The sequence below is a fragment of the Choloepus didactylus genome, chromosome 6, assembly GCF_015220235.1.
Source record: "Choloepus didactylus isolate mChoDid1 chromosome 6, mChoDid1.pri, whole genome shotgun sequence".
Taxonomy (NCBI): domain Eukaryota; kingdom Metazoa; phylum Chordata; class Mammalia; order Pilosa; family Megalonychidae; genus Choloepus; species Choloepus didactylus.
Genome location: NC_051312.1, coordinates 32,555,563 through 32,581,645, shown reverse-complemented (window position 1 = coordinate 32,581,645; position 26,083 = coordinate 32,555,563). Strand labels below are relative to the sequence as shown.

Here is a 26,083-nt window from a genome sequence, read left to right as displayed (position 1 = left end):
TCTGGCCTAGACTTTCAATACCTGCTTTATCTGTATTTGTGCCTCTAATCTTTCACCCTCCAATTCTTCCACAGTGCCGCCAGAATGAACTTTCAGAAATAGAAATCTGATTTTTACTCTCTAGCTCAAAGTCTTTCAGTTGTTTCCCAAAATTTGTTCTCCATTGCATGGCAAATAAGACCCTTTGTGATGATGATGCTACCTTGCCTTATCTCTCAGCAGTATTGAATTGTTTGTAGCTTTCCAGATCCACCAAGCTTTTTACAGCTTCATGCCTCTGCTTGTCCTGATATGTCTGTTTTTAATATCCTTCTTTCGCTTGTTTACCTGGCAAATTCTTTCACATCCTTTCTCAGCTTAAATGCTCCTCTTTTTTGAAGCTGTCTCTTTCTCCTTAGGTGGACATAGGCACTCTTTTTCCCTACACATTTACACAACTCCTTTATAGCAATTATCATATTATATTGTCATTGTTAATTCACATTCCTGCCTCTCCATTAGACGATAAGCTCCTCATGGACAAGGACCATGCCTAGGTATCAAATAATTGTTGAACAAATAAAGGAATGTCCTGAATTATATTGTCTTCAATTTCACTAACAAGTGAAATATATGGAACACTCCAAGCCAGTATGTAATCAAGTGCTATGTAATAAGTAATAGGAGTTCAGGGGAAAAAAGGGGGTCACTGAACATTGGAGGAATTAATTAGGGAAGGAATTAAAGAGAATGTATTTCCATAGGGAGAATAGCAAAGTGATTTGGGCAGGGAAAACTAAAACTTCTAGGAATGATTATACATTATGAGTTCAAAACCACTGATCTCTCATTACATTTTATGCATTTGCCTTTTAGATCCTATAGGAAGTAAAAAAAAATGGAGTAACGAATCAAAAATACGATAGTATTGACGTTTATATTTACCCATGTCATTACCGTCATTGGAATTCTTTATTTCTTCATGTGGCTTTTATCTGTTGTCCATTGTCCTTTCCTTTCAACCTGCAGAACTCTCTTAGGCATTTGTTGTAGAACCAGTCTAGTGGTGAAAAATGTATTCCTCTGGGAATGTATTTATCTTGCCCTCATTTTTCAAAGACAAAGTTTTGCCAGATATAAAATTCTTAGTGAGCAGTGTTTTGCTTTCAGCACTTTATGTCATTACACTGCCTTCTTACCTTCCAATAAAAAATCAGCACTTACTCTTATTGAAGCTCCCTTGTATGTGACACCTTCTCTCTTGTAGCTTTTAGAATTCTCTCATTATCTTTGACATTCAAGAGTTTGATAATTGCATGGCATAGTATGAGTCTCTTGGGTTTTTCCTGTTTGAAGTTCATTGAGTATCTTGGGATGTATATTCATGTCTTTCGTTAAATTTGGGAAGTTTTCTGCTGTCATTTCTTTGAATGTTCTCTCCTCCCCTTTCTCTGTTTCTTCTCCTTCTGGGACTCCCATGATGGTGTCCCACAGGTTCCTCAGACTCTGTTCACTTTTTTTCAGACCTTCTTTCTGTTCCTTAGATTGAATGATTTCAATTGTCTTACTTTCAAGTTCTCTGATTCTTTCTTCTCCCAGCTCCAATCTGCTGTTGAACCCCTCTAGGGAAATTTTAAATTTTCTGTTACTCTGGTCTTCAGCTCTGTTTGGTTCCTTTTCATAATTTCCATCTCTATAATGCTATTCTGTTTGTGTTCATCTTTTGTTTTCCTGATTTCCTTTAGTTCTTTGTCCATGTTTTCCTTTAGCTCTTTGAGCATATGTAGGACCATTTTAAAAAGTCTTTGTCTGGTATATCCCAGGTCTGGTCCTCCTCATTGATGGTTTCTAAAACTTTACTCTGCCAATGGCCTTCTATATGCAGCGTAAGTTCTGGGATGGCGAGTCCCTCAGGCTACTACCAGACAGATTGGGCCAATCATACATGCTCTTGGTATGTGCCCAAGGGTTACTCAGCTCCACTCGGAACCTAGGCCTGGGATCCACACTGAGAGGGTGGGCTGAGTCTGCACCAAGCATGTAAGGGTAGAGAGAGGAGCTAGCCAGGGAGCCACAAGAGCCTACTGCTTTTTAGTAGACCTTTTCTTGATTCGTCACTTGCTCTGTTACTATAGTTCTCTAACTTTTCTGGGGCTTTGAGAAAGATGTTTATGACAGTTCCTGTTAGTTGTTCAAAGCTGCTGAGGGAGGATGGAGCCCTGAATCCTCTTACTTCACCATCTTGATCAGAATGGAAATATTGTTTTAATTTTGTACCCTCTTATCTATACATGTTTTTAGTTCCTTTAAACTTTAGCTTTTTCTCATCTCTGAGTCCATTGTATAAATGTTTCGTTAATATCACTACCTCAATTATAAGAATTCACATTGTCTCAACCTGTACTCTTTTAAAAATTTGTATATGTGTGTATATATATGCTCCAAATAACACATTCACATGGTCAAATAATATATATAACAAGGCATACATTGGGAGGAATTGCTCCCATCCTGTCTCACTTCTAATTTTCCCCTTTCCCCCTTCCTTCTGTGCCCTATAATGCAACTGCTTTTATTTCCTATGTGTCTTTATTCAGTAAGCTCTTTAAATCCATACAATATGATTATGTTTTGATTCTCAGTGCCTCCAGTCCTGTTGAGCTTTGTTGTTTTTTTTCTAAAATAACCTACTATATGAAAGAATGTCACATTACTTATTACCGGGTAAACAAATTTTTTTTTATAATTATCTCTAGATTATGATTGGTACCAGAGACCTGAATGGAATAGCAGTAGGATAAAAGAAGCCTTGGTAATATCATTTGACTATTTCATTTAAAAATTAGGCCCATTCAGGGAGTATGTAAAAATATTTTAAAATATTCAGTTGTTTCCATGATTTATTTTGCTTGCTCTATAAAAAAAAATTGAAAGATGGTTAGAGATAGAAAGATAGAATACTGTTGAGCTACATTGAACAAGTCCAAGAACATTTCATTACTAAATCAAGAGGGAAAAGAATGAGGAAATACTTTAATTTTTTTATTTGTAAAATGGTGGAAGTTGGACAATATGATATTAAGGTCCTTCTATTAATTATACTTCTGTAATTTTGGAGCCTGGGGAAAATAGTAATGAAATGGCTGGCTGTTAGTTCCAAGTTAAGTACAATCGAGAGAGGCCAATGGGACAGAATCTGTAGGAGGAGTTAAGTGATTTTAAGAGAAATAGTGTGTTCAATGGAAATTGAGAAAAACAAGGAATTATCAGGTCAAGGGTTTTGATGGGTCATGATTATGTTTGTTGCAGACCTTAAGGACAGTAATAAATAGGAAACAAGAGAAAAAGAAAATGGACCATGTACTGCTAGGAAGAATGATGTGAGTTCTAGGGTTGTTTCCTAACATATAGTTCATGAACCCTTAAGGGAGCAATTTAATGACATATTAAATTATATGCCTTTTTCTGTGAAAGATATTCCATAGTTTTAATCAGATTCTTATCATGACCTAAAAAAAAGAGCTACCCACTCTTAAAAATGGATGTAAAGCCTTCAGATGATATAAATGGAAAGAGTGGCACTCCAAAATGTATAGAATGGTGAGGGGTTAGCCATCAAACAGTTTTGGGTCTTGTGGCTTGCCATTATTAGTGGTGTGACCTTGGGCAAGTGATATAACCTCCTTAAGCCTCAATTTCCTCAAATGTAAGATAGGGATAAGTATCTACCTTAAATGGTGACTGTGAAGATTAAATGAAATATTACACATTAGGCACATAGTATAAGTGTTTGGCATACAGTAGGCATTTGGTAACCCCCTACCCTCACAAGATTTTTTATTTTCTAAGTTTATTTTAAGGGCCTTATTGTATATTGCATTTTGAAGGACTAGTTCTCAGCAGGTTCATCTTCAGAGAACTACTCAGGGATACTCACACTCAAGAAGACCATTAAGTGTTTAGTTCAGAGGCTCTTTCCCATGCATATTTGCAAGCTGGGCGTGTAAAAATCAGACATTGGACTTGTTGCCTGGCAGCACGTGTCCCTGAGTGGTAGTACATGGCTTGCATTGTAATGTTATCAGTGCTGAGGCCAGCTGGCTGGACATGTACTATCACATGGGCTAGGGACTCCATTTCTCAAGAAACAGCAGCCAGCACTAGGGTTAACAGAAAATGACAAACCAGGCTTGGATGAGAGAGGCGCCAGCAGAGCAGCGGGATGTCCTTTGATTTGCTTCTGTTATTTGCATGTCTTTCTTGTGATGTCTGTGAAATACTCAGAATGACAAAGTTTTTAAAAGACCTGCTGATTCCGCCTGGAAAATGTGAAAAACCTCCTGTTTAGAGACCTATTATGTCCAGCTAGCCTGCATTTTCTATATCTTTTCCTTCATTTTTTATAATGCAAACATTTGCATGAAGACAGAGCCTTTGTTTCTTAAAGAGTTCATCTGCTCCTGCTGCTTACTGGCCCTGCCATGCAGGAGCACAACGGAACCTTTGTTATGCTTTCAGCAAAGCTGTTTATGAACGGTGGCTTACTTAGGACAGCTTCCTGTGCTGTGTGCTTCCATTTTGCCTAAAAAGAGAAAAAGAAAATAGTTCTTGGAGTGAAAAGAATTTGGACTTTCTTTTATTCAAGTCCTGTGGATGTTGAAATGACAAATAGCCCCCAAATTTGTGAGGAACTGGTAATTGCATCGAATGCAATTTTTCACTTTATCTTGAACATAATGTGGCTCTTAGTAACAATAGAAAGAACAAGTGCCTTCTCACTGGAATAGAGAGAAGGAACAGTAAGGAGGCAACAGCAGGAGGGGTTGAGAATAGGACAAAAGTGGCTTCCTGTAAGAACACTAATATTGTAACAGAATGTGTTTTGGTACTTAGTGTTTCCCACCTGGGAGGCACAGTCCTGAAATGGTAGTGTTGAATAGATTGGCACCATAGTTGGCAATTAGTGGGTACAGTTTATGTATTCTTTCAGTAAATATTTGAATGACTGCTATGTAGAAGACATTGAATGGTCCCAAGTGTTAAAGGGAGTAAAAGATAAATGAGTCTTGGTACCGACGTGTCTTTATGGAGCAGGAATTCTAATGAAGATCACACATGCAGAACAGGAATAACTCTATATCAAGATATAAAGTATATAAAGTGCCATTGGAAATATTTTAAATGTGTGTTCATGGAGTTCAAAATAAGGAAAGATTGCTTCTGGCTAGATGGAAATCAGGGAAACCTGCACAAAGAAGCTTGAGTTGGGCCTGGCAGGAAAGGTACAATTGGGCATGGCAACATTCCTAAAAGCAATTGTTTCAACCCAGCTTAGCCCTAAGATCGAAGAACACACCAGGCACAGAAGTGGACATGGGTTTAATTGGGACCAACTTATAGGAGATGATGATTTCACAGTTGCTGCCAGTCATGAAAGTGAACTGTGCAGAAAGAGAGAGAGGAGTGCCAGAGGGAGTGGTTTATAATGACTTAGGTCCACAGGGTGTGACAATGGAGTTTCAGCAGGGTCTCGTGAGATTTGGGTATTAACAGTGATCAGAGGAGGGAAGTTTTACTTCCCCCCACTCCCTGAGGGGTGGTGATTGTAGACATTGATGTCTGAATTGGTCAGGTAGGTGGCTGCCTACACTGAAAATGGAGGAGGGGCACTGGGTCCTCACAGCAATGAATCAAAAATTCTGTTGGTCTGGTAAAATAGATCCAAAAGTATGTTTTTATAGGGTACTGTGATTTTTTTTTTTTTTTTGATATTAATTTAGACAATATGTTAACTGTTAGAATGAATTTTCTGTGTAACTAAACAGGGGCCTCTCTGCCTAGCCTTCCAATCATTTGCCCTATACAATTTTCATGCACTTTGGCCTAGGCCTCTAGAACATCGATAAATAGCCTCAAGGCATCCTTTACTTTCATAACAAAAGTAAAAACTCAAAGGGATTGTTGAGCATTATATCCCAGAAGCAGGGTGTGAACATTCTTCTTGATGGGGATTTGACACTAAGATTCTCATTTGAACACGAATTCTCCTCTTCATACAGTGGTATTATCAATCAGAAGAGAGAGGAACAGGAATTCTAAACCCATGAATGCCAAGAATTGATGTTATTGCATTAATATCTTATTGCTTATTGCATTTAATATCATGAACCTGTTTATTCTTAGTTAAGCTTCATGTTGCCAATCTAAATATGGTTTGCCCCTAAAGGTTAAAATGTAGAGACACACCTAAGATGAAAATTAATAGCACAATTAATTTTCACCCCATAATCTTAATACTTTCCTGCCTCACATGACATTATGAATTGCATGATTTACTTCATGATTGTCAACTTACAAGTTTTTTTAACCTGTAGTTCATTTTGGAAAATAGTTTTGTGAATCTTTATGTGCTTGATATGATAACCTATACTACTCTATGAGTAACTACATTTGTGAAGTTATTCTCTTGACAAATTATTACTTGGGTTGTTCGTGTGTTCATTAGAGACCTACATGAGAAACTCAAGTATCATTTTAGATTTCTCTGATGTTCAGGCATTACATTTTGTTATGGTCAACTAGCTGAATGTTTTAAAATTGAATCTCTATGAAAGCATCTTTTAAAAAAAAAGTTTTTGTAGCTTCTGGCACTTCAAACTGTGGGACTCCAACCTCATAATTCTGTATTATGATATTTAGGATTCAAATACTGAAGCAATAGGATTTAAGCACTTAGCCTTAAGTGACATCCTAAAAATAGAAAAAATTGCCAGTTTTAGGAAGAAAACGAAAGAGGGGAGGATTAATGGTTGGCTAAAGACGGTGAATATCAAGGCATTTGGCCTTGCACAACATTTAACTGATTCAGTACTTCTTTTGGTTGAGGGAAGTAGACTTTAGTTTTTCATCCTCTATTTTACATGAAGTTATCTCTTGTTTTCTGGTTGTCACAAGTGATGTTAGCACATGCATAATGCTTTGTTTGCATCTTGGCATGTCTTTTAGTATTTGTGAGTTTGACTAGCTGTATAGCAGTACGCTAGTAGTTTGGTTGCAGAGATGAAATGTATTAGTTGCATCTGTTTTATAATTATTAATGTAAAATATCTTTCCTTAAATTGTAAATTTGTTCTTAGAAAATTCCATTTGATACATATGATACTACATAGCTCAGACAGTAGTGATATATTACACTGCAGACCAAAGTACTGAGTTCAAATCCTGTTTGTGCTGCTTGCCAGCCGTTTGACTTTAGATAAATTACATTACGTTTCTGAGTCTCCATTTTTTCCATCTAATATAATATAATATCTCAGAGGATTGTTGTGAAGATTAAATGAATTAATACCCATAAAATGCTTAGAATGGTGCCTTGCACATTAATAAATATTGACTGACATTATTCTTTTATTTATAGGTTTAACTACCGTTAAGTAGATCTTATAATGATCAAGAATCATTAAAGGAAGGAGGCCTTCTGTGTTTATATTAAGAATATATCTTAGGATATTGATCTGTAAGGTGTGATCCATTTATAATGTTTTCCAGGGACCTAAAATTAAACTTGATGCAGAGCTATTGTATATTCAGAGCTGGTTAATTTTTCAAGAGGCCTCATTTTGGTTACTACTTTTACTTTTTATTTCACTACTGCAAGTTGTAAATTTCTTTTTCTACTATACTCACTATACTAACCCAAAATTGTTATTTTGTTAAGGGACGTAATTAGCTTAATCTAAAAATCATGCCAGAGGAAAACATAGGATAATAGGTTTATATACTCTGGGTAGAGAGTATATACCTTTTTGAACAAAACACGAAACACAAAAGCCATAGATAAATCCATGTGACTATATCAACATTTTAAACTAACTTTGTACCATGAAAGATACCATAAACCAGTTAAAAGAAAAACCATACCAGCATTTGTAGCAGCATTATTCACTATTGCCAAAAAATAGAAGCAACCCAAAAGTCCATCAACAGATGAATGGATAAGCAAAATATGGTATATACATCCAATGGAATAATATTTGTCTGTGAAAAGGAATGAAGTTCTGATACATGCTACATACAAGGTGGATAAACCTTGAAGACATCATGTTGAGTGAAATGAGCCAGGCACAAAAAGACAGATATTATATGATTCCACTTATCTGAAATAACTAGAATATGGAAATTCACAGAGACAGAAAGTAAAGTACAGGTTAGCAAGGGTGTAGGGATAGGGGAATGGGAAGTTAATGCATAATGGGATCAGGGTTTCTGTTGGGGGTGAAGGAAAATTTTGGTAATATAAGGTGGTGATGGTAGCACAACATTGTGAATGTGATTAATACCACTGAATTGTAAGTTTGGGAGTGGTTGAGATGGGAAATATATCTTAACACAATTTTAAAAAACGAGAGACACTAAAGAGACAATGACAGTTAAATGCAATACATGATCCTGGACTGGATCTAATAATGGAGGAGAAAATTGCCAAAAGGACATTATTAGTACAATAGAAAAGATTGGAATATGGATTGTGTGCTTTTTATAGAAATTTTAAATTTCTTGAACTTGATAGCTGTATTTAAGCTGGCTTAATAGATGAATGTTCTTAGGAAATGTTCATGCAACTGTTAGATATTAGAGGAGCATGATGTATGCAGCCTACTTTAAATGTTTAGATAATGAAGAGATGATAGATAAAAATGATATAAAAATGTGGCAAAATGCTAATTAATAGTTGGTGTATCTGGGTGGGGGGTATGCTGGGATTCTATGTATTGTTTCAGTATTATTTTTACAATTTTCCTGTGAATTTGAAATATTTCAAAATAAACAATTAAAAGAAAAGAAAGGCCACACAGTGGTTGTATATATTTGTGACAAATATAGCAATAGAAAAAACTTTAAGTCTAGAAGAAAAGACAACCAAAGAGGAAAATGAGCAAAATATATTAAATATTATTCACAGAAGAAATACAAATGGCCAGTAAACATGAAAATAAGCTTAATTTTATTTGTATTCAGGAAAACCAAAATTCAAACAACAGTGAGAGAATATTTTATACAAATTAAATTGGTGAAATTACAAAATCTTAGACCAAGGATAGTGAAGGAAACAGATACTCAAGATGCTCGTAGGACTGTAAATTGAAAATACCGCTTTGTTAAGCAATTGTCTATAAATAGTGAATTTGAATGTGTGTGCATCCTATGACATGCCAATTCCACTTTGAGGCATCTATCTTAGAAAAATTCTTGCATATGTGCATAGGGAAATGAATAAATATGACCAGCACAGCATAGTTTGTTATAGTGAAAATATGGAAACAGTCTAACAATTTATCAGTAGGGAAATATTTATCAATAAGGATATATCAAAAGGGTAAGTTGGCTCCATATTATCTTATAAAAGATATCCAGATATTGTTGAATGAAAAAAGCAAGGCAGAGAAAAGTATATCTCATTTACTTAAAAAGAAAACAAAACCAAGCTCATACAACTGTGTATTTCTATATGTTTTGAAAGTACGCATACGAAACTGATAGTTGTTATCTATAGGGTGGGCACTGGGATTGGGTGCCCCAATGAAGGAGGTCTTTAGCTTTTTCTGAATTGTTTGAACTTTTTAAAATAATTACAAGTGTAATTAGAGTTAAACATTTTTAAAAAATAAAGATTATGTTAATACTTAACTGTCTTTACCAATTTAAGCTTCTTTTCTGGTGTTAGCAGTGGAGAACCAGCAATTCAAGAGAGAACTGAAAGATGTAAGATACAAGATTGGACACCTTGTAGCTTTTTGGATTTTTCTTGTTTTGTTTTGCTTTTATTTTTGTTATCTCATTGGTTAGTTGTAAGGATTCCATGTGCTAGTTTTCCTCATTTCCCCATAACCTTTGGTCAAGGAAAATTGGTCTAGTGTGGACCAAAATCAGAAATGGTCCCTATGTCCCTATGGGTGATAAAATGTTTCACCAGAACATACTGTATCTCTGAACCAAGACATAGCAGTGAAGGTGGAGAATGTAAATAATTAATTTAGGAAGTGTATTAACCTTTTACGCCATTAAGGTATCTATATGTACCTCAGAAGATCAAATACTATGTTAGTAATATGTAAGTGATATTGAACTTGAAGCTTCTAAACAGTTTACATGATTTCATTCTCTGATGGTTGGTTAACAGGGTTACTTATGTTAGAGCACAGTTTTAATTTAGTTCAACAAACATTTATTTGTGCCGGTTGGCATCTGAATCTCAAGAAGCCTCTAAAATCAACATGTGACTCAAAAGTACTATGGCAAAGAGGAGAAAGTAAGGTTTAAAGTTGAGTATATGTATATACTCTGATTTCTACTCACACTAATTTGCTTTTGTGGATGTCTGTTAATTTCACATATAGCAATTCATGTGAATATTTTTCTAGTAAGACTTGTTCATTATAGTGTAAGGACTCTAATAAAAAAATCATAAAAAGAAATTGGAGTGGTCTAACTAATGTTTTAGATGGAAATTCTAACCCCCTCAAACAAAAACTTCCAAATGGTACCTCTTACTTAATTGTAAAATAAACAGTTAACGCTTTGATGATATTTATGCTTGGGAAGAGAGTAAAAAGAAATAGTTTTGGACTTTCCCAATATAAATTAGAGCCTCCTAAGTAATTAGCAGTTAATAAGTGAATGCTTTCTGCAAGTTTAAAGGCTACAGCTGAAAAGGGTATATGATTATGTGTGTTGTTATCCATGTAGGGTTTTACATAGCCCAAGAATACTTGAAGATAATCTGCTAAACATCCATGTTTGGATGAATAGAACTTTAAATAAGTGGGTAGGGGGCTATAGTAGGTACGTCTCTTGTTATACATTGGTATTAGAACCCCATTGTCTCATGGGAGGGGTACATAATAACCATTTTAATAATAACTACAATCATAAAAATAACAGCTAATATTTATTGAGTACTTACTATGTGCCAAGCACTACGTTAAGATTATTACATGGATTATTTTATTTAATCTTCTTTACCACTGTAGGTGCTCGGTACTAGTATTTCCCCAATGTTAAAAAAAAGGGCAGGAAATTAGATCATTTGCTTAAAATCATGCAGCTAATAAGTGACAGAGCCAGAAATCCAATCCAGGTCTCCCTGACTCTAAAGCCCATTTTCTTCACCTCTGCTATAAATTGCAATGCTTTTTAATCTGATGAGTCAGTGTGTAGCAATAATAACAATATAATCATTAATATGCTACTTTTGTATATATCAAATATTTGCTAAAGAACTAGTTTATTATCAGATATATCCTTTTTAGTATCACACCCATTTTGTAGCTGGAGTGACTGGTATAACGAGATAAGTGATCAGTATGACGGAACCAAGAAGTTTCTGATCCACAATTGCCTTCACTTGCTAGGTTCATATAAGGATCATACAGTGGTTATGTATATTTCACTTAGATTTTTTTCAGTAAGGCATGAAGAAGTTATAAATGCTTATCACAGTCAGCGATACTTTTAAGCAAGACAGTTGGGCCTTAGCGGGGATTTCAGGACAACAGAGCCTTATTGGTACATGTTAGAACACTTAAGCCTGATCTTGTTGTAGAAGTCACGACAAAGCAGAAGAGGAAAAGCCAATCTTAAATGTTTTTCCTTTTCCAAGAGGGCAGCAAAGGTGCCCAGATATCTTTGCCCTCAGGAGGTGCAGGTGTGCAGTTTTTATTCTTTAATCATTCACATAAATGAAAGCCTATTCCTTTACATTTAAAAAATTAAATATAAAGTGACACCCTCCATGTTTTATTGCCAAGCAAGAGCTTTGAAGTTCTGTCTCATTGAAGTTTGATAAACTGCAAGCGTTTTCCAGGGTTGGGTGGTGCACTTAACCATAGAGGGAACATTGGACTGATAAGAGCTGCAGGTGAGGGAAAACACCAGAGAACAGCAATTAGAGCACTTGGCCCTTGGCTGGTGTGAGATTCTCCACTGGGAGGAACCTTTCCCTACCTCTGCTGGCACTTCTTAGGGCCTTCCCTTCCCCCACAGATAAAAAGAGCCACAGAGGTTTGATGGGTTGAGCCCTCTACCGTAGGTTTTACCCTTGGGAAGACGGTTGCTGCAAAGGAAAGGCTAGGCCTCCCTATAATTGTGCCTAAGAGCCTCCTCCCGAATGCCTCTTTGTTGCTCAGATGTGGCCCTCTCTCTCTAGCTAAGCCAACTTGAAAGGTGAAATCACTGCCCTCCCCCCTACGTGGGATCAGACACCCAGGGGAGTGAATCTCCCTGGCAACATGGAATATGACTCCCGGGGAGGAATGTAGACCTGGCATCGTGGGACGGAGAACATCTTCTTGACCAAAAGGGGGATGTGAAAGAAAATGAAATAAGCTTCAGTAGCAGAGAGATTCCAAAAGGAGCCGAGAGGTCACTCTGGTGGGCACTCTTACGCACAATTTAGACAACCCTTTTTAGGTTCTAAAGAATTGGGGTAGCTGGTGGTGGATACCTGAAACTATCAAACTACAACCCAGAACCCATGAATCTCGAAGACAATTGTATAAAAATGTAGCTTATGAGGGGTGACAATGGGATTGGGAAAACCATAAAGACCACACTCCCCTTTGTCTAGTTTATGGATGGATGAATAGAAAAATAGGGAAAGGAAACAAACAAACAAACAGACAAAGGTACCCAGTGTTCTTTTTTACTTCAATTGCTCTTTTTTACTTTAATTATTATTCTTGTTATTTTTGTGTGTGTGCTAATGAAGGTGTCAGGGATTGATTTAGGTGATGAATGTACAACTACGTAATGGTACTGTGAACAATCGAATGTACGATTTGTTTTGTATGACTGCATGGTATGTGAATATATCTCAATAAAATGAAGATAAAAAAAAGAGTCACAGAGCTTTCTGGTTTTTGTTTGTGTACTAGGAATGGGTGGGGTGGATATGATTCTTTGTAAGGAACTTTGAAATTTGTGCACAAGTTCTAACTTTACACAAATGCTAATTGGCATGTATATGTATGCAGATAGGGACAGAACACACACACACATGTAAATTTCACATATATGTAAGTCAACAACATCTCTCAGTTGATTTTACTGTTAACATACACCCCTGCCTTTGTACTCTGTGTAAAATAAAGACAATATTTATTTGCATAACTGATTATAAAGTGTAAGTGATGAGGTGATATGGTATAATGTTAAGAGCATGGTTTTGATATCAGACAAACTTTTGGTTCAGATCCTGGATTCTTCTCCTACTAGCTATGATCTTGAGCAAGTTTCTTAAATTCTGTCTCAGTTCTTCCATTTGTAAAATGGAAGTAATAAAAATACCTATCTCATAGAATTGTTGTGAGGACTAAATAAAATAACGCATGTAAAAAATTACAGTCTGACACATTATCGGTAAGTTGCACAGGTGCTCAAAAATGGTAGCTGATACCAATAAGCACATGAAAAGATGCTCAACATCATTAGTCATCAGGGAAATGCAAATCAAAACCACAATGAGTTACCACTTCACACCCACTAGAATAGCTGTTATTAAAAAAACAAAATAACAAGTGTTGGTGAGGATGTGGTAAAATTGGAAACTTTATACATTGTTGGTGGGAATGTAAAATGGTGCAGCTGCTGTGGAAAATAGTCTGGCAGTTTCTCAAAAAGTTGAACATAGAATTACCATATGACCCGGCAATTTCACTTCTAGGTATATGCTCCAAAGAATTAAAAACAGAAACTGAAACAGGTATTTGTAAACCAATGTTTATAGTGGCATTATTCACAGTAGCTCAAAGGTGGAAGCAACACAAGTACTCATCAACTGATGAGTGGAAAAACAAAATGTCATATATTCATAAAATGGAATTTTATTCAGCTGTCAAAAAGAATGAAGTTATGCTATATGCTACAACATGAGTGAACCTTGAAATCATTATGTTGAATGAAATAAATCAGACACAAGAGGATAAATATTGTATTATTCCACTTATATGAAAATCTAGAATAAGCAAATTCATAGAGGCAGAAAGTCAGTTAGAGGTTACCAAGGGCTGGGGGCAAGAGAAATGGAGTGTTATTGCTTAATAGGCAGAAAGTTTCTATTTTGGGTCATGAGAATGTTTTGGTAATTAAACTCTAAAAATTTGCTTGACAGATGAAGGTTAACAAATACAGTCTATTTTGGGGGGTGCAGTGGGGATGTACAGAAGGAATGTTCCAACTCCTGTTTTCCAGAAAACTCCTCCCCTTTTCTGTTAGGACAAAAGTATTTTGATTCTAATTGCTTTGAAAATGTTTCTTGCATAAAGGGCTTTCACAATGACTTTAAGTCCCTGGAGCTACGGAGGAGAAGCAGTAGGCTTTGCTTCTCAGGGAAGCTTTCATTTCTGTCATCAAAAGAAAAAACAATACTTTACTAGCCTTAGGTAGATCTAAGTCATAAAAGCCCATATTGCCCAAGGAAGGAATCTTTTTGTAAGATCAGGATAAGTGGATAAAAGAAGGGGAGGAGAGTACAGAGGTGAAAATATAGCTGCTTTCAATATTTTGCCATATTTTTCTTTCTGATTATATATATACTTAATTATTATGATTGGTATTTTGAAAGCCATTAATGCCGGAAATTGGCATGTATTATCTCACAACTTCACTCTCAGTTTTGGCCATTCCTTAGAGAAATAGTTATTCAGTTGGATGCACTGTTGATAAAGCACAGATTTTGTTTTCACATCTTTTTTTGGGGGGTGGGGTGGAGAGATGTTCACAGTTGTTGATAATTGTTAACTTTAGGAGGTACTCATATAGATAGAACAAGTGATGGAATGCAAACGTGATTTATCTGGATTTTAGGTTGGTGCAAACATGGTGAAATCTTAGGTCACCATTGTCAGATGAAGACCTTGAGTTCAGCTTGGGTAGACAAACTTATTTGATTTATAGCTTCACTGAGCTATCAGGATTTCAGGAATAGTTTTTTGAACACTCGTTTTCATAAATTTTAGGTAACTTCTGCATATTTTCCTGAGGGATGAAACTGTGGCCAAGAAGCAAATGACAACTTTGGCAGCAACTTCATGGAATTTCTTTTTGGCAGGATATTCATCACATTTGGATTTTTTGTTCTCTGTGCTCCAGAAGAAAGTATTTTTCTGATTCTTTGGATGGTAAATGGAAACACTGAGTTGGAATCTTCTATGGGAAGTGTGCTGGATACCATTGTCATACCAAAAGACAAAATTCAGGGAAAGAGAATAAAAATTTGTTGAGCAGCTTCAATATAAGAACTCTGACCTTTGATCTTTACTGAAGTTATATCATTTAATAGCCCCAACATCTTCTGAGATAGGCTTTTAAGAAAATATATAATCAATGATGTACTACATGCCAGGCACTGTTGTGTTTTCTATGCATTATCTTATTTAATTCTCACAACCCTATGATGCAGGTACTACTATTATTATCCCCATTTTACAATGAGGAAATTCAGGCTTGGGGAGTAATTTGCTCAAGGTCACACAGCTAGGAACTGGTAGGGCTGAGACTGGAGGTCTTTCTGAACTCCAAACCAATGATTCTTAAACTTCTGGGTGCATAAGAAGCACCAAGGGTGCTTATTAAAAATTCCTGGGCTCCAGTGAAATTTAAGTTCACCAAGTCAGGAATGGTGCCCATAAATCTGCATTTTAATATAACATCCCAAGTGATGCAGACCATACTTTGAGAAACAGTTAAATTACATTGCTTTCAATGCTTGATAAAAAACAAAACAGGTGCAGATTGTTTAGTAACTACCCAAGATTAAGTACCAAAGACAGAGCCATGATTCAAACCCAGGCCTATCTGACTCTAATACCCATGCCGTTTATTACAAGTCCATGATTAATTCACAGATTTCCTGGTTACAACAAATGCAGAAAACATGATTTCTAATAAATTGAATCATCCTGGTTTTATGGTCTTATCATTTACCAATGATAATAACTTATGTTTATTCCAGTACTGAACTTTTCATGGCCCATAAACATTTTCATTGATTATTTTTAAAAGAACTGAGTTTTCTTTACTACCAGACCATCCACGCTTCAGGCATGGATTCTCTAACTCCCTGGGATAAATTTCTGAGGGAATCAGAAGTGGAAGAGAGTAGAAAGAGGGGGAAAGAAAAAAACTTCCAGATGTATCGGCTAAAGCTCCTTTCTCCTTCATTTCTCGTTACACAAATGAAGATGGAGGGTAGGTGCCGATACTGACAGCCAGTGAGATGGGAGTAGGTTGTGTTTTGCATCATCCCTAATTTTACCACTTGAGACTGTAGTTCAGTTAGGTCCAGCAAATTTGATTTTCCTATCCCATGTCTACTTGGCTAATGGAGAGCCAACACCTTGATTGACTTCCATGGCTTCTATGCCAGTTTGGATGTGTTATGTTCCCCGAAATGCCATGTTCTTTAAAGCAGTCTTGTGTGGGCAGATGTATTAGTGTTGATTAGGTTGGAATCTTTGGATTAAGTTGTTTCTTTGGAGATGTGTCCCATCTAACTGTAGGTGATAACTCTAATTGAATTATTTCCATGGGGGTGTGGCCCCACCCATTCAGTGTGGGTCTTGATTTAATCACTGGAGTACTTTAAAAGAGAGCCACACAGAAGTGTTGGACTTCCTCACCTGGATTGTTGCTGATGTTCTCACAATCATTGAGGACTGACAGTATGCTGAGCCTCTGTCCTTGGGGCTTGCCCTGATGAAGCTTGTTACTGCAAAGGAGAGGCTAAACCTGCTTATAATTGTGCCTAAGAGTCTCCCCCTGAGTGCCTCTTTGTTGCTCAGATGTGGCCCTCTCTCTCTAACTAAGCCACCTTGGCAGGTGGTCTCACTGCCCTCCTCCCTACGTGGGACCTGACTCCCAGGGGTGTAAATCTCCCTGGCAATGCAGGATATGACTCCCGGGGATGAATCTGGACCTGGCATCATGGGATTGAGAACATCTTGACCAAAAGGGGGATGCGAAATGAAACGAAATAAAACTTCAGTCTATGAGAGATTTCAAATGGAGTCAAGAGGTCACTCTGGTGGACATTCTTACGAACTATATAGATGGTGCTGACGGGGCGACGCAGAAATGAAACACAGACACAAAGTTAAGATTTAAGGGAGCAGGGGACCCACAGCATTGTGCGCCAAGTGGGTGCTAATGCACCTGTGCTCCAGTTATTTATTCATTTGTTACACAAAGCAAGACTATGCTACATAATCAAAAGCATTCAGGGTCTCTCAGATATTAATCTTTACATCCTGCTGCAGATAAGAAGGAACAATCTGGGGTCAATGGTTAACGCTGCTGTCATAGTCACAAGACACACATCTTTACAAAGTGTGCCTGCATGGCGTTCCATGCAGGCTTGCGACCCAGCGTTCCAGGCCACCACCCTGGACATGGTCTGAGTAACATGAAAGGCTTGGTTCCCCACATATAGACAACACTTTTTAGGTTTTAATGTATTAGAATAGCTAGAAGTAAATACCCAAAACTATCAAACTCCAACCCAGTTGCCTTGACTCTTTAAGACAATTGTGTAACAATGTAGATTACAAGGGGTGACAGTGTGATTGTGAAAGCCTTGTGGATCACACTCCATTTATCCAGTGTATGGATGGATGAGTAGAAAAATGGGGACAAAAACTAAATGAAAAATAGGGTGGGATGGGGGGTTGGGGTGTTCTTTTTTACTTTTCTTTAATTTTTATTGTGATTCTTTCTGGTGGAAGGAAAATGTTCAAAAATAGATTGGGGTGAAGGATGCATCACTATGTAATGGTACTGTGAACAGTTTATTGTACACCATAGATGATTGTATGGTATGTGAATATATCTCAATAAAACTGAATTTAATTAAAAAAAGAGAGAGAAGAGCCACACAGGCCCAAACGCTTGCTAACGCTGATGCTTAGACATTCTTGGAGTTGTGGACCTCTGATGTTAGCTGCAGCCAAGAGAGACATTATGAAGATGGCCATTGAAAGTAAACTTTTGCTACTCCAGAGTTTGCCTCGGAGAAACTAAGAGAATACCCCCAGATGCCCAGAGAGAAACATCCTAGGAGAAAGCCATTTTGAAACCAGAACCCCGGAGCAGATGCCAGCCACGTGCCTATGCCTTCCCAGCTGACAGAGGTTTTCCGGAAGCCATCAGTGTACTTCAGTGAAGGTGCCCTATTGTTGATGCCTTTGTTTGGATACTTTCATGGCTTTAGGACTATAACTTTGTAACCAAATAAACACCCTGTGTAAAAGCTAATCCATTTCTGGTATTTTGCTTAATGGCAGCATTAGCTAACTGAAAGAGCTTCCTACTGGGATTAGGAGAATTTTTTGTGTTTTTATTTCTCTCACTTCCTCTTTCTCTCTTTGCCTCTTGTTTGCAGCTCAGCGACATGTGCTCACGTACATGGAGGACGCAGTGTGCCAGCTGCTAGAGAACAGGGAAGAAATTAGCCAATATGGCATTGCCAGGTTCTTCACTGAATAGTAAGTACCTGAATGCTTTTGCCAATAGGGTGGGCCAAGAGGAGGCTCTTGGAAGCAGGCAGGGTACATGAAGAATAGAACAGGACAATGCCGATTATGTAGTGGCAGTGAATGCTTAGTTTTGGTAAGTTAGCTGAGGGCTGCCCAAACATGTTTTGAAGCATGCCTTTGGTGTAGCTAATTCTGACCGGTGATATGTCTTATAAATGGTCATGACTGCATGTAGCTCAGCAACTAGCTTGTTTGATCTATTATATCTGTTTCTTTAGGTTCCTTTTCTAATTTTCACTTTTTCTTTTATTCAAAATATTCACTCTGATTTCCTTTAGTCAGGGTTCCCTTTAGCCTGTGTTTTTCATGGCTGGCTTTTTCCATGTTTAGGATGGTTCCTCTGCAGTTTTCTTTCTACAGGATATTGTGTCAGTCATTTAACAATTCAAGAGTATATCTAGAGGCAGATCATCTTTTAGTTTATGTCTTCGAGTGGTCATGCTTCTTTGTAAAGTATGTTTGCATTGGGTAAAAGGCAAAATGATTGTTTATCCTTTTTGAATATTACAGAACTTTTTTAAGTTCAATGAGATAATCACTTCAAAAGACCTTGATCTTGGTGAAAAGATGTGCTAAAGAAATACAAAGCATTATTTTTATTACCAATATGCCATCACCTATTTATATAATGATTTGGATTCTCTGAATTTGGAGAAACATTCTAAGAGAGGAAGCTTAACCTCTTAAAGGCTTCCATTTAAGATGAATCATGAACTTAAGTCCTCCTCCTTGAAAACAGAATTTTTCCTTTCTGTTCTTCAGAGGCTCCTTGGAGATAAGATGGCTATTCTAACAGCCTAAACTTGGGTTACTGTTAGGGTAATTCTTGACTCTCCCTACCTCTTGTACTGAGCTATACTTCTTGTATATAAATCTGGGTTTCTTATGGATTGGAATTTCAAGTTCCTGGGAAAAACAGGATTTTTGGGAGCACAGCAAGTCCCTTCTCTGTCTTCTAAAGGAGGATGATGTAGAGAAAGAAATCTTACATGTTCTTATGGTGTGAGCTGAAGCAAATGAGGTGGGTAGGAAATAAAGACTGAGGTTGAATTAGCCTTGCTTGCTTTTACAAAACTGCCAGGTTTAGGGTTCAAGTTTCTAGGTCATTTAATCTGTACCAGCACTCTTGTGGCTCCTTGCCAAGTAATATACGACTCTTTTGGGGGCAGTGCTTCTTCCTGGTTTTTAAAATTTTACTTCCCCTTCCCACATCCCCCTCTCCTTTATAAGTCTTTTTCCTATTATACTGGTTCCTTATAAGGATAGTGATCATTACTTCTTCTCTGTATTCCCAGTGCTTGTTGCGATTCTGAGCACATAATAGGTCAGTGTTTGTCTATGTTTTAAGTTATCGTATAGTATCAACCCTTATTCTTAATCTTGTTAGTAATGACTATTTTTTTTCTCTCTTTGTTTTTGATTCTTTTTTGTAAAGCTCTATATTCTGCCATTTGAGAAGCTGTATCCCATGTGAGTAACACTCCAAAAGGGAACCCCACTGGTCTATGTATCTGATACTGAACCCTAGAGACCCAATAGTATGTTTGATAACCATTTCAGGATTCTACTGACTATAGCTTTTCTCTACCAATACACTGTTGAAAAAAACCTTAAGATTTTCCAAGGTGCTGATTCAAATGTTATGGCCAAGTGAGCTGTTTCTCGTCCCCAGGAAACTAAAACTTACATAATGTATGTGAGTGGCCTATACCTGACACTTTTGTAACTCCAAGAGACTCCATATTGGCCTGGAGCAAGTCATTTTGAGAAATGAACCAGCATCAAAGCTCCAAAAACTTTTTTTTGTAAAAGCCTTGACAGACTGGATATATGACCAAATAGGAGGTAGTATTTGGTAAACAAGGAGACCTAAATGGTAGAAGCCCTGATATTACTTTGATTCTAAATTTGATTTATCTTGTGAAAATCCTTCTCTTTCAGGGCTCAGTTTAGTATTCATTCATAGAGGAAGAAGCACAGTGAATGAAAAGAGTACTACTGTAGGAGAAAGAAAAGCTCCTTATTCTATAACCTTGGGCAAATTTCTGAATTTTTCTAAGCCTCAGTTGTCTCATCTATGAAATGATTTCATCAGGTCTTGGTAAAGTTTGTTAGCAATGCATTCTAGTAGTAATAATAATAATCTAATAATCATTGTATTTTACAATGGGGGATTTTTTATTATACTCATACTCTGTGTCAGCCACTATAACAATTCCTTGAAGTAGGTGTTTTATTATTTCTATTTTATAGCTGAGGAGACAAGGCTCAGAAACGTTAAAATAGCTTCAAGTTCACAAGCTAGTAAGAGTCAGGAATCAAGCCTGGTCTTCAGTATTACAAACTCTATTCTCTATTCTCTACCGTCTCCAAGTCACTGTATTGCTTAATGTTGTTAGGGGCCTAACCAGGTAATATTTTGAGGTCTTTTTTAGCTGTAATTTCTACAATTCTTTGAATTCTCCCTTCTAACCTATACTCTGAAAAGCTTATCACATAGCCTTGTCTGGTGACATTGGTTCATTGCCATTTGAATGTTTAGTATTGGTCTTTTGTGAGATACAATTGAAGCTGGCTTTAAACAAAAAGAAGCAGGATTTGTCTTTTTTTTTTTTTTTAATTTGTTAACAGTACACTGCCACTCTCAGTTTCAAGTTCACACCTTAAGCTTTTCATACATTTAATGATGGGTGATATACTTTTAAACAATGGTAAAAGTACTCTTTTAAATTGTTTTTGGAAGGCTTTCTCCTGATTTTCTTCTCTGGGTTTGTTTGTCCTTTCATCTGTGCTGTCATTCCTTGGCTTTTGGTGTTTTCAAACAAACCCATGATTGTTCCAGCAAATCTGGATAAGCTGTAAAACATGAGTAGCTGAGCTGTATGTGTGTGTGTCTGTAAGACTGGGAGCTCTCTAGTTCATATTCCTCTGGACACTCATGAAAGAAGGGTGCTAAGTCCCAGAGGATTTTCTTTTATGTTGTATGCAACCTCTATCTCTGAACGTTGTCCTTCAACCAGTGGAAGGTCAAAGGACTTAATAGTTAGAGGTGCTGCTCTGGGAATAGACTGAGTGTCAGCACCAGGTCAGGACCTCTGGAGAAGTATGTCCAAGAAAATGAGGCTAGAGTAGTTGTAATTTAGAAACCACAGCAGAGTGTGACCAGGTTCTCGTGATAATGATAAAATGAGTAATGTGGCTTTTTAAGACACTGGAAAAATAATGATGAGAGAAAAACAGGCTGAATTCTGTTATCATAATTGGGAATCATTCCTTAAAGGCTAAATTAATAGTTAGAACACTCTGGCATCAGGGAGCTTGCCCTCCACATACTAATATAGAAAAGAATAATACTCTGTGGTCTTGGTTGGTGGGCCTAGGAGAGGTCTTTCTTGTGATCAAGTGTCTCAGTTTTGTTTTTTCAAATAATGATTTTAGCTTCTTGGTAAAATTTTCATGATGACTGTTTTGGTTGCAAGGAAAAGAAATACCAATTACCTTCATTGATGGAAGTTTAAGAATACATAAGAACACAAGACAGCATAATTCATGAGAATTATTCATTCAGTATTTTCAAGCACCTTATATGTGCCTATGTATAATAGGCAATGGAGACATAGCAAGACAAATAAGGTACTTGTCCTCAGGAACCTAGTGTTTTAGTGAGGCAGATAGTCAAGCAACAGGTAAACTGATGATGTTGATAATAGCTAATAGTTAATAAAAACTTATTATGTGCTAAGCACTATTCTAAGCATATAGCGTATTTATTTCACTTAATCCTTACAACACTTGAGGTAGGTTATTAATAGTATCTTCATTTACACATAGTAAATTCAGAATTATTAAAAGAGTCCAGAGGTTACACAGCTGGCAACTGTAACAAGGTAAATAACAAGGAGACAACCAGAGTAATGTGATAGGATGGCCAGAGAAGTCCCCTCAGAGGAAGTGGCATTTGAGGTGACATTAGCCCTGGAAATCAACCCACTCAGGTGACCCACCTTCCCTTTGTCCACCTTGATTATCTAGACTATGTGTAACTGAAAAAAATTATTTGATTGATTTTATTTGCTGCTACTCAGAATGGAATACCCTTAATAGGCAGTATGTGTAAAAGCTGCTTCATGGGTGGTTGGCCTCCCTCATGCGCTGCTCATAATAAGGGAAAGTAATAAAATTATTTGTGATATCAAATGTATGATATAAATATGGAGATAGAAATGTTTACTTGTCAGTGTTTAGGAAAAGAACATTAATAATTCTATTCTGATACATATTAATGACCAAAATTCAGTTGGAAAGTTGCATACCTTTTATATACTCTCATAAAATTACCAATATCAAATTCCTTTTTTATTGTTTTAATTAGAATAAAAACATGAAATGTAAACTTCATTAATTTTCTACTAGAGAACAAAGGGAAATTCTAATTGTGTATGTTTCTAAATCACTTAAAATGTAACTCTAATGACAACAATCCATGGATATAAAATATTAGTTTCTTTTTTTAAAACCGTTGCTCTAGGCCCATGAAAATATGATCCACTTCCTTTTCAAGCAATCTAGATCAGTCAGGGTGTAAAGTTAGCAGATATTTTCTTAAGAAATTATCCACTGCCCAGCATTTAATGCTGTTTTGGATTCTTCTTATGTCCATAATAATGGAGGAGTAGAGGTTTGGGCAATAAGAAATATAACCAAATGAACCAGGACTCCCGTGTTTTCCAGGCTTATGCGTTTGAATGAGAGATGAACTTGAGGAGACTTCTCTGGGCTGTTTCTGCTCCATGATTTCTCTTCTTATTATTGTTAAATTAAGCCAAAATGTGGTGTGGTGAAGTAATGGTAACTAATCCTATTATAGGCTTCTTCAAAAGGGATAATGCTTCTTCTGCTTTCCTCCCCCTCATCTTTTTTCCGTATTTCCGTTCTTAGCTGGAATTGACACATTATAACAGAAATTTACCCATTTTTCATTGTCGTCATCTGGATTCTCATAGACTCAGATAATTGCCAGGAATAGACTTTGCCTTGAGTTAAAGCAAGCCTATCCTCACTGTTACTGGAACAGGCATTTCGGTTAAGCCATCACTTGTGAAATGTGTAGAGGATTTTGGTTCTTCTCTATATTGTCAGAGATAACCTATAGCTAAAGGACTCTGGGGAGCCATAGTGTTGAGTTTAGAGTCAGCAAAGTCTATTTTGAAATTTTAAAAAGTCAGATTCATTGGTGATATAAGAAGCTGCCTGTATGCTTGAATCCATCTCTCTGCTTCAGTCCTTTCATGTTATGATTACAGGAAACCATCCAACAGCACTTGACCTGGTAACTGGGGATGTGATTTCACAGCCCACTGCTCCTTGACTTTTTTAGAAACCTGTGTCAAAGGTTACAGAAGTAATAATTGGGCCCAGATTTTCCCTGTCAGGAAAGACCTCAGCTCCCCACCCCCTCTCTTCTACAAATTTAAAGAAATTTAGCTGTTGTGAAACTGTTCAATAAAAGGAAATGAAGGAACCTCATCCTTGGCTGCAGTATTCTCAGGATCTAGGAATATTATTTCTCTTTTCATGGGAGCTGCTTTTGCAGTTAGCTAGTATGAAATTTAGGTATAATTCTCCACACTAAAATATCTCTTCTTAGAGAAATTATTTATTTCAATCTATAAATAATGTAAAGAATCTTTACTTGGTCCAAGTCCTGATATTCCTTCTTCCCCCACTACTCTGATAATTCCCTGAGTATTCCTCTGGCAATGAAGTAGATACTCACAAATTTGAATTAACTTAAGTGCTGTTAGTAATGTAAAATAGCTCATCAGAAATTAAGAAGCTTTATTTCATCAGCTATAGAACCATTTAAATTCACTTTGCTTTTAATCCTTTCATAATTTGCTAAGTACTTTAGATCTATGATGCTGGCTGGCACAGTCCTGGCACAAGAGCAGGAAAGAATGACACAATCTGGCACCTTTAACCAGAGGGCCTTTAATGAACTGGGATGGGGCTGGGGGAGGGGTAGAAGGGAAAGAAGAAGACGGTTAAAATTTTGGCAGTCACGCAAAGGTTCTTCGTCCCTGAGAAAAGTAAAATGAAAGTCAAATGAAGCTTCTCTTTGCTATTCTCGTTTGCTAAAATGTTTGTCTGTCTTTTAGCTTCCAGCCCCATAGCAGGTGCATCTTTACAGTCAATGTCTTCTCCACGAAACAAATTGTTTCTCAGGATCCCTCAAGAGGGGTCATGTCCAACCAATTTCCTGTCTGCGACCATAACTGATTCCTTTCTTCAACTATTAGATGCAGTTCTGACCAGCAAAGCAGAAAATGTCCTATCAGAAAAAGACATGAGCATCTAAATTTATTTTAGGTCATGTTGGTTCCAGGGTTGCTGAGTTCTGGGGCTGCAAAAGTGGTAATACTATGCTGAAAGAAATTTAGGAAAAGCGTTTTTTCCCCGGGTGGCCATAGAAGGAGCCTGGAATTCATTCCTTTATCGTTAAGTAACAGCACCAATAGATGCCTTTGTTAATGTCCTCATGTTATAATTTTCCAGGTCTGCATCATTGCTAGGGATGATAATGCCTAAATCACAGGGTTGTGGTGCAAATCAAGTGAAATGACATTTGCAAAATGGCTATATATAATTCATCTTCATTGTTTCTTATTCCCCTTTAGCTCTACTTTTCTGGGATTTTTACTTCTTTCCTACTTTGTACATCTCTTGGAAAGTGATAGTCTTCTTTTTCTTTCCCTTTAAATGATACCAGAGTTGACGATCTTGGGGACTTTTTAGTCTCTCTTCCTATAACATTCTCGCTTACTCTGCATTTTGTGTACTTTTTTGGAGATTAAAAACATTTGATGATTTCCTGCATGACTTAGCCACTTCACTCATCATTTAGGTCATTCAGAGAAGAGCCTTAAAAAGCATTTCTTTCCTGTTTTCTTTTTTTCACCTACAAGCCATTTCCCCACATCCTGTCCATAACCTCAGTCCTCTGGCTGCCAAGATTAAAAAACTCAAGGTATAATGGGAGACCTGAGTCGGTCAAGTCTAACCAACTTGTATCGTTCCTTCTCTTAGTTCTAGCGGTGCAGTGATGTGCTCCGGGTAATGAAAAGCAGACATTCCCTACTGAGGTCATTGCTCCTCACACTGGCGGCCTGCTCCAGGAAGCTGTTTATCTGTGCTGGCTGAGCCAAGCCCCAGCCTCTGAACAGTTGGAATGTACTGAAAAACCACAGAGCCCAAAGAGAGTGCTACACAGGCGGTTCCAGGCAGGGAGAGGATATTTACACCACACAAGCTGCAGTTTACATGCTATGGGGATAATTGTCCATATGCATAATCTCATTCTTCACCCTCTAGGCAAAATATATGCCCTCTCTATGGGGTTCAACCAAGAGAACTATACTGCTATGTCCAAATTGCCCGTAACGTCCCTTAACTTGCCATCAGGAAAAAGTTACTATAGAAAATTTTATGTAACACCCACCCTTTTTAAGGTAATGTTT

At 37.1% G+C, this 26,083-nt stretch overlaps 1 protein-coding gene across 2 annotated transcripts in view; it reads left to right on the top strand.

The window, feature by feature from the left end:
* C6H11orf49 (chromosome 6 C11orf49 homolog) overlaps positions 1 to 26,083 on the top strand; it is a 320,660-nt gene that overhangs the window by 51,591 nt on the left and 242,986 nt on the right. For both annotated transcript variants that reach the window (XM_037838577.1, XM_037838576.1), the window contains exon 2: positions 18,413 to 18,515. In XM_037838577.1, coding sequence (XP_037694505.1) covers positions 18,413 to 18,515 — 103 coding nt within the window. The remainder of the gene's footprint in view (positions 1 to 18,412; positions 18,516 to 26,083) is intronic.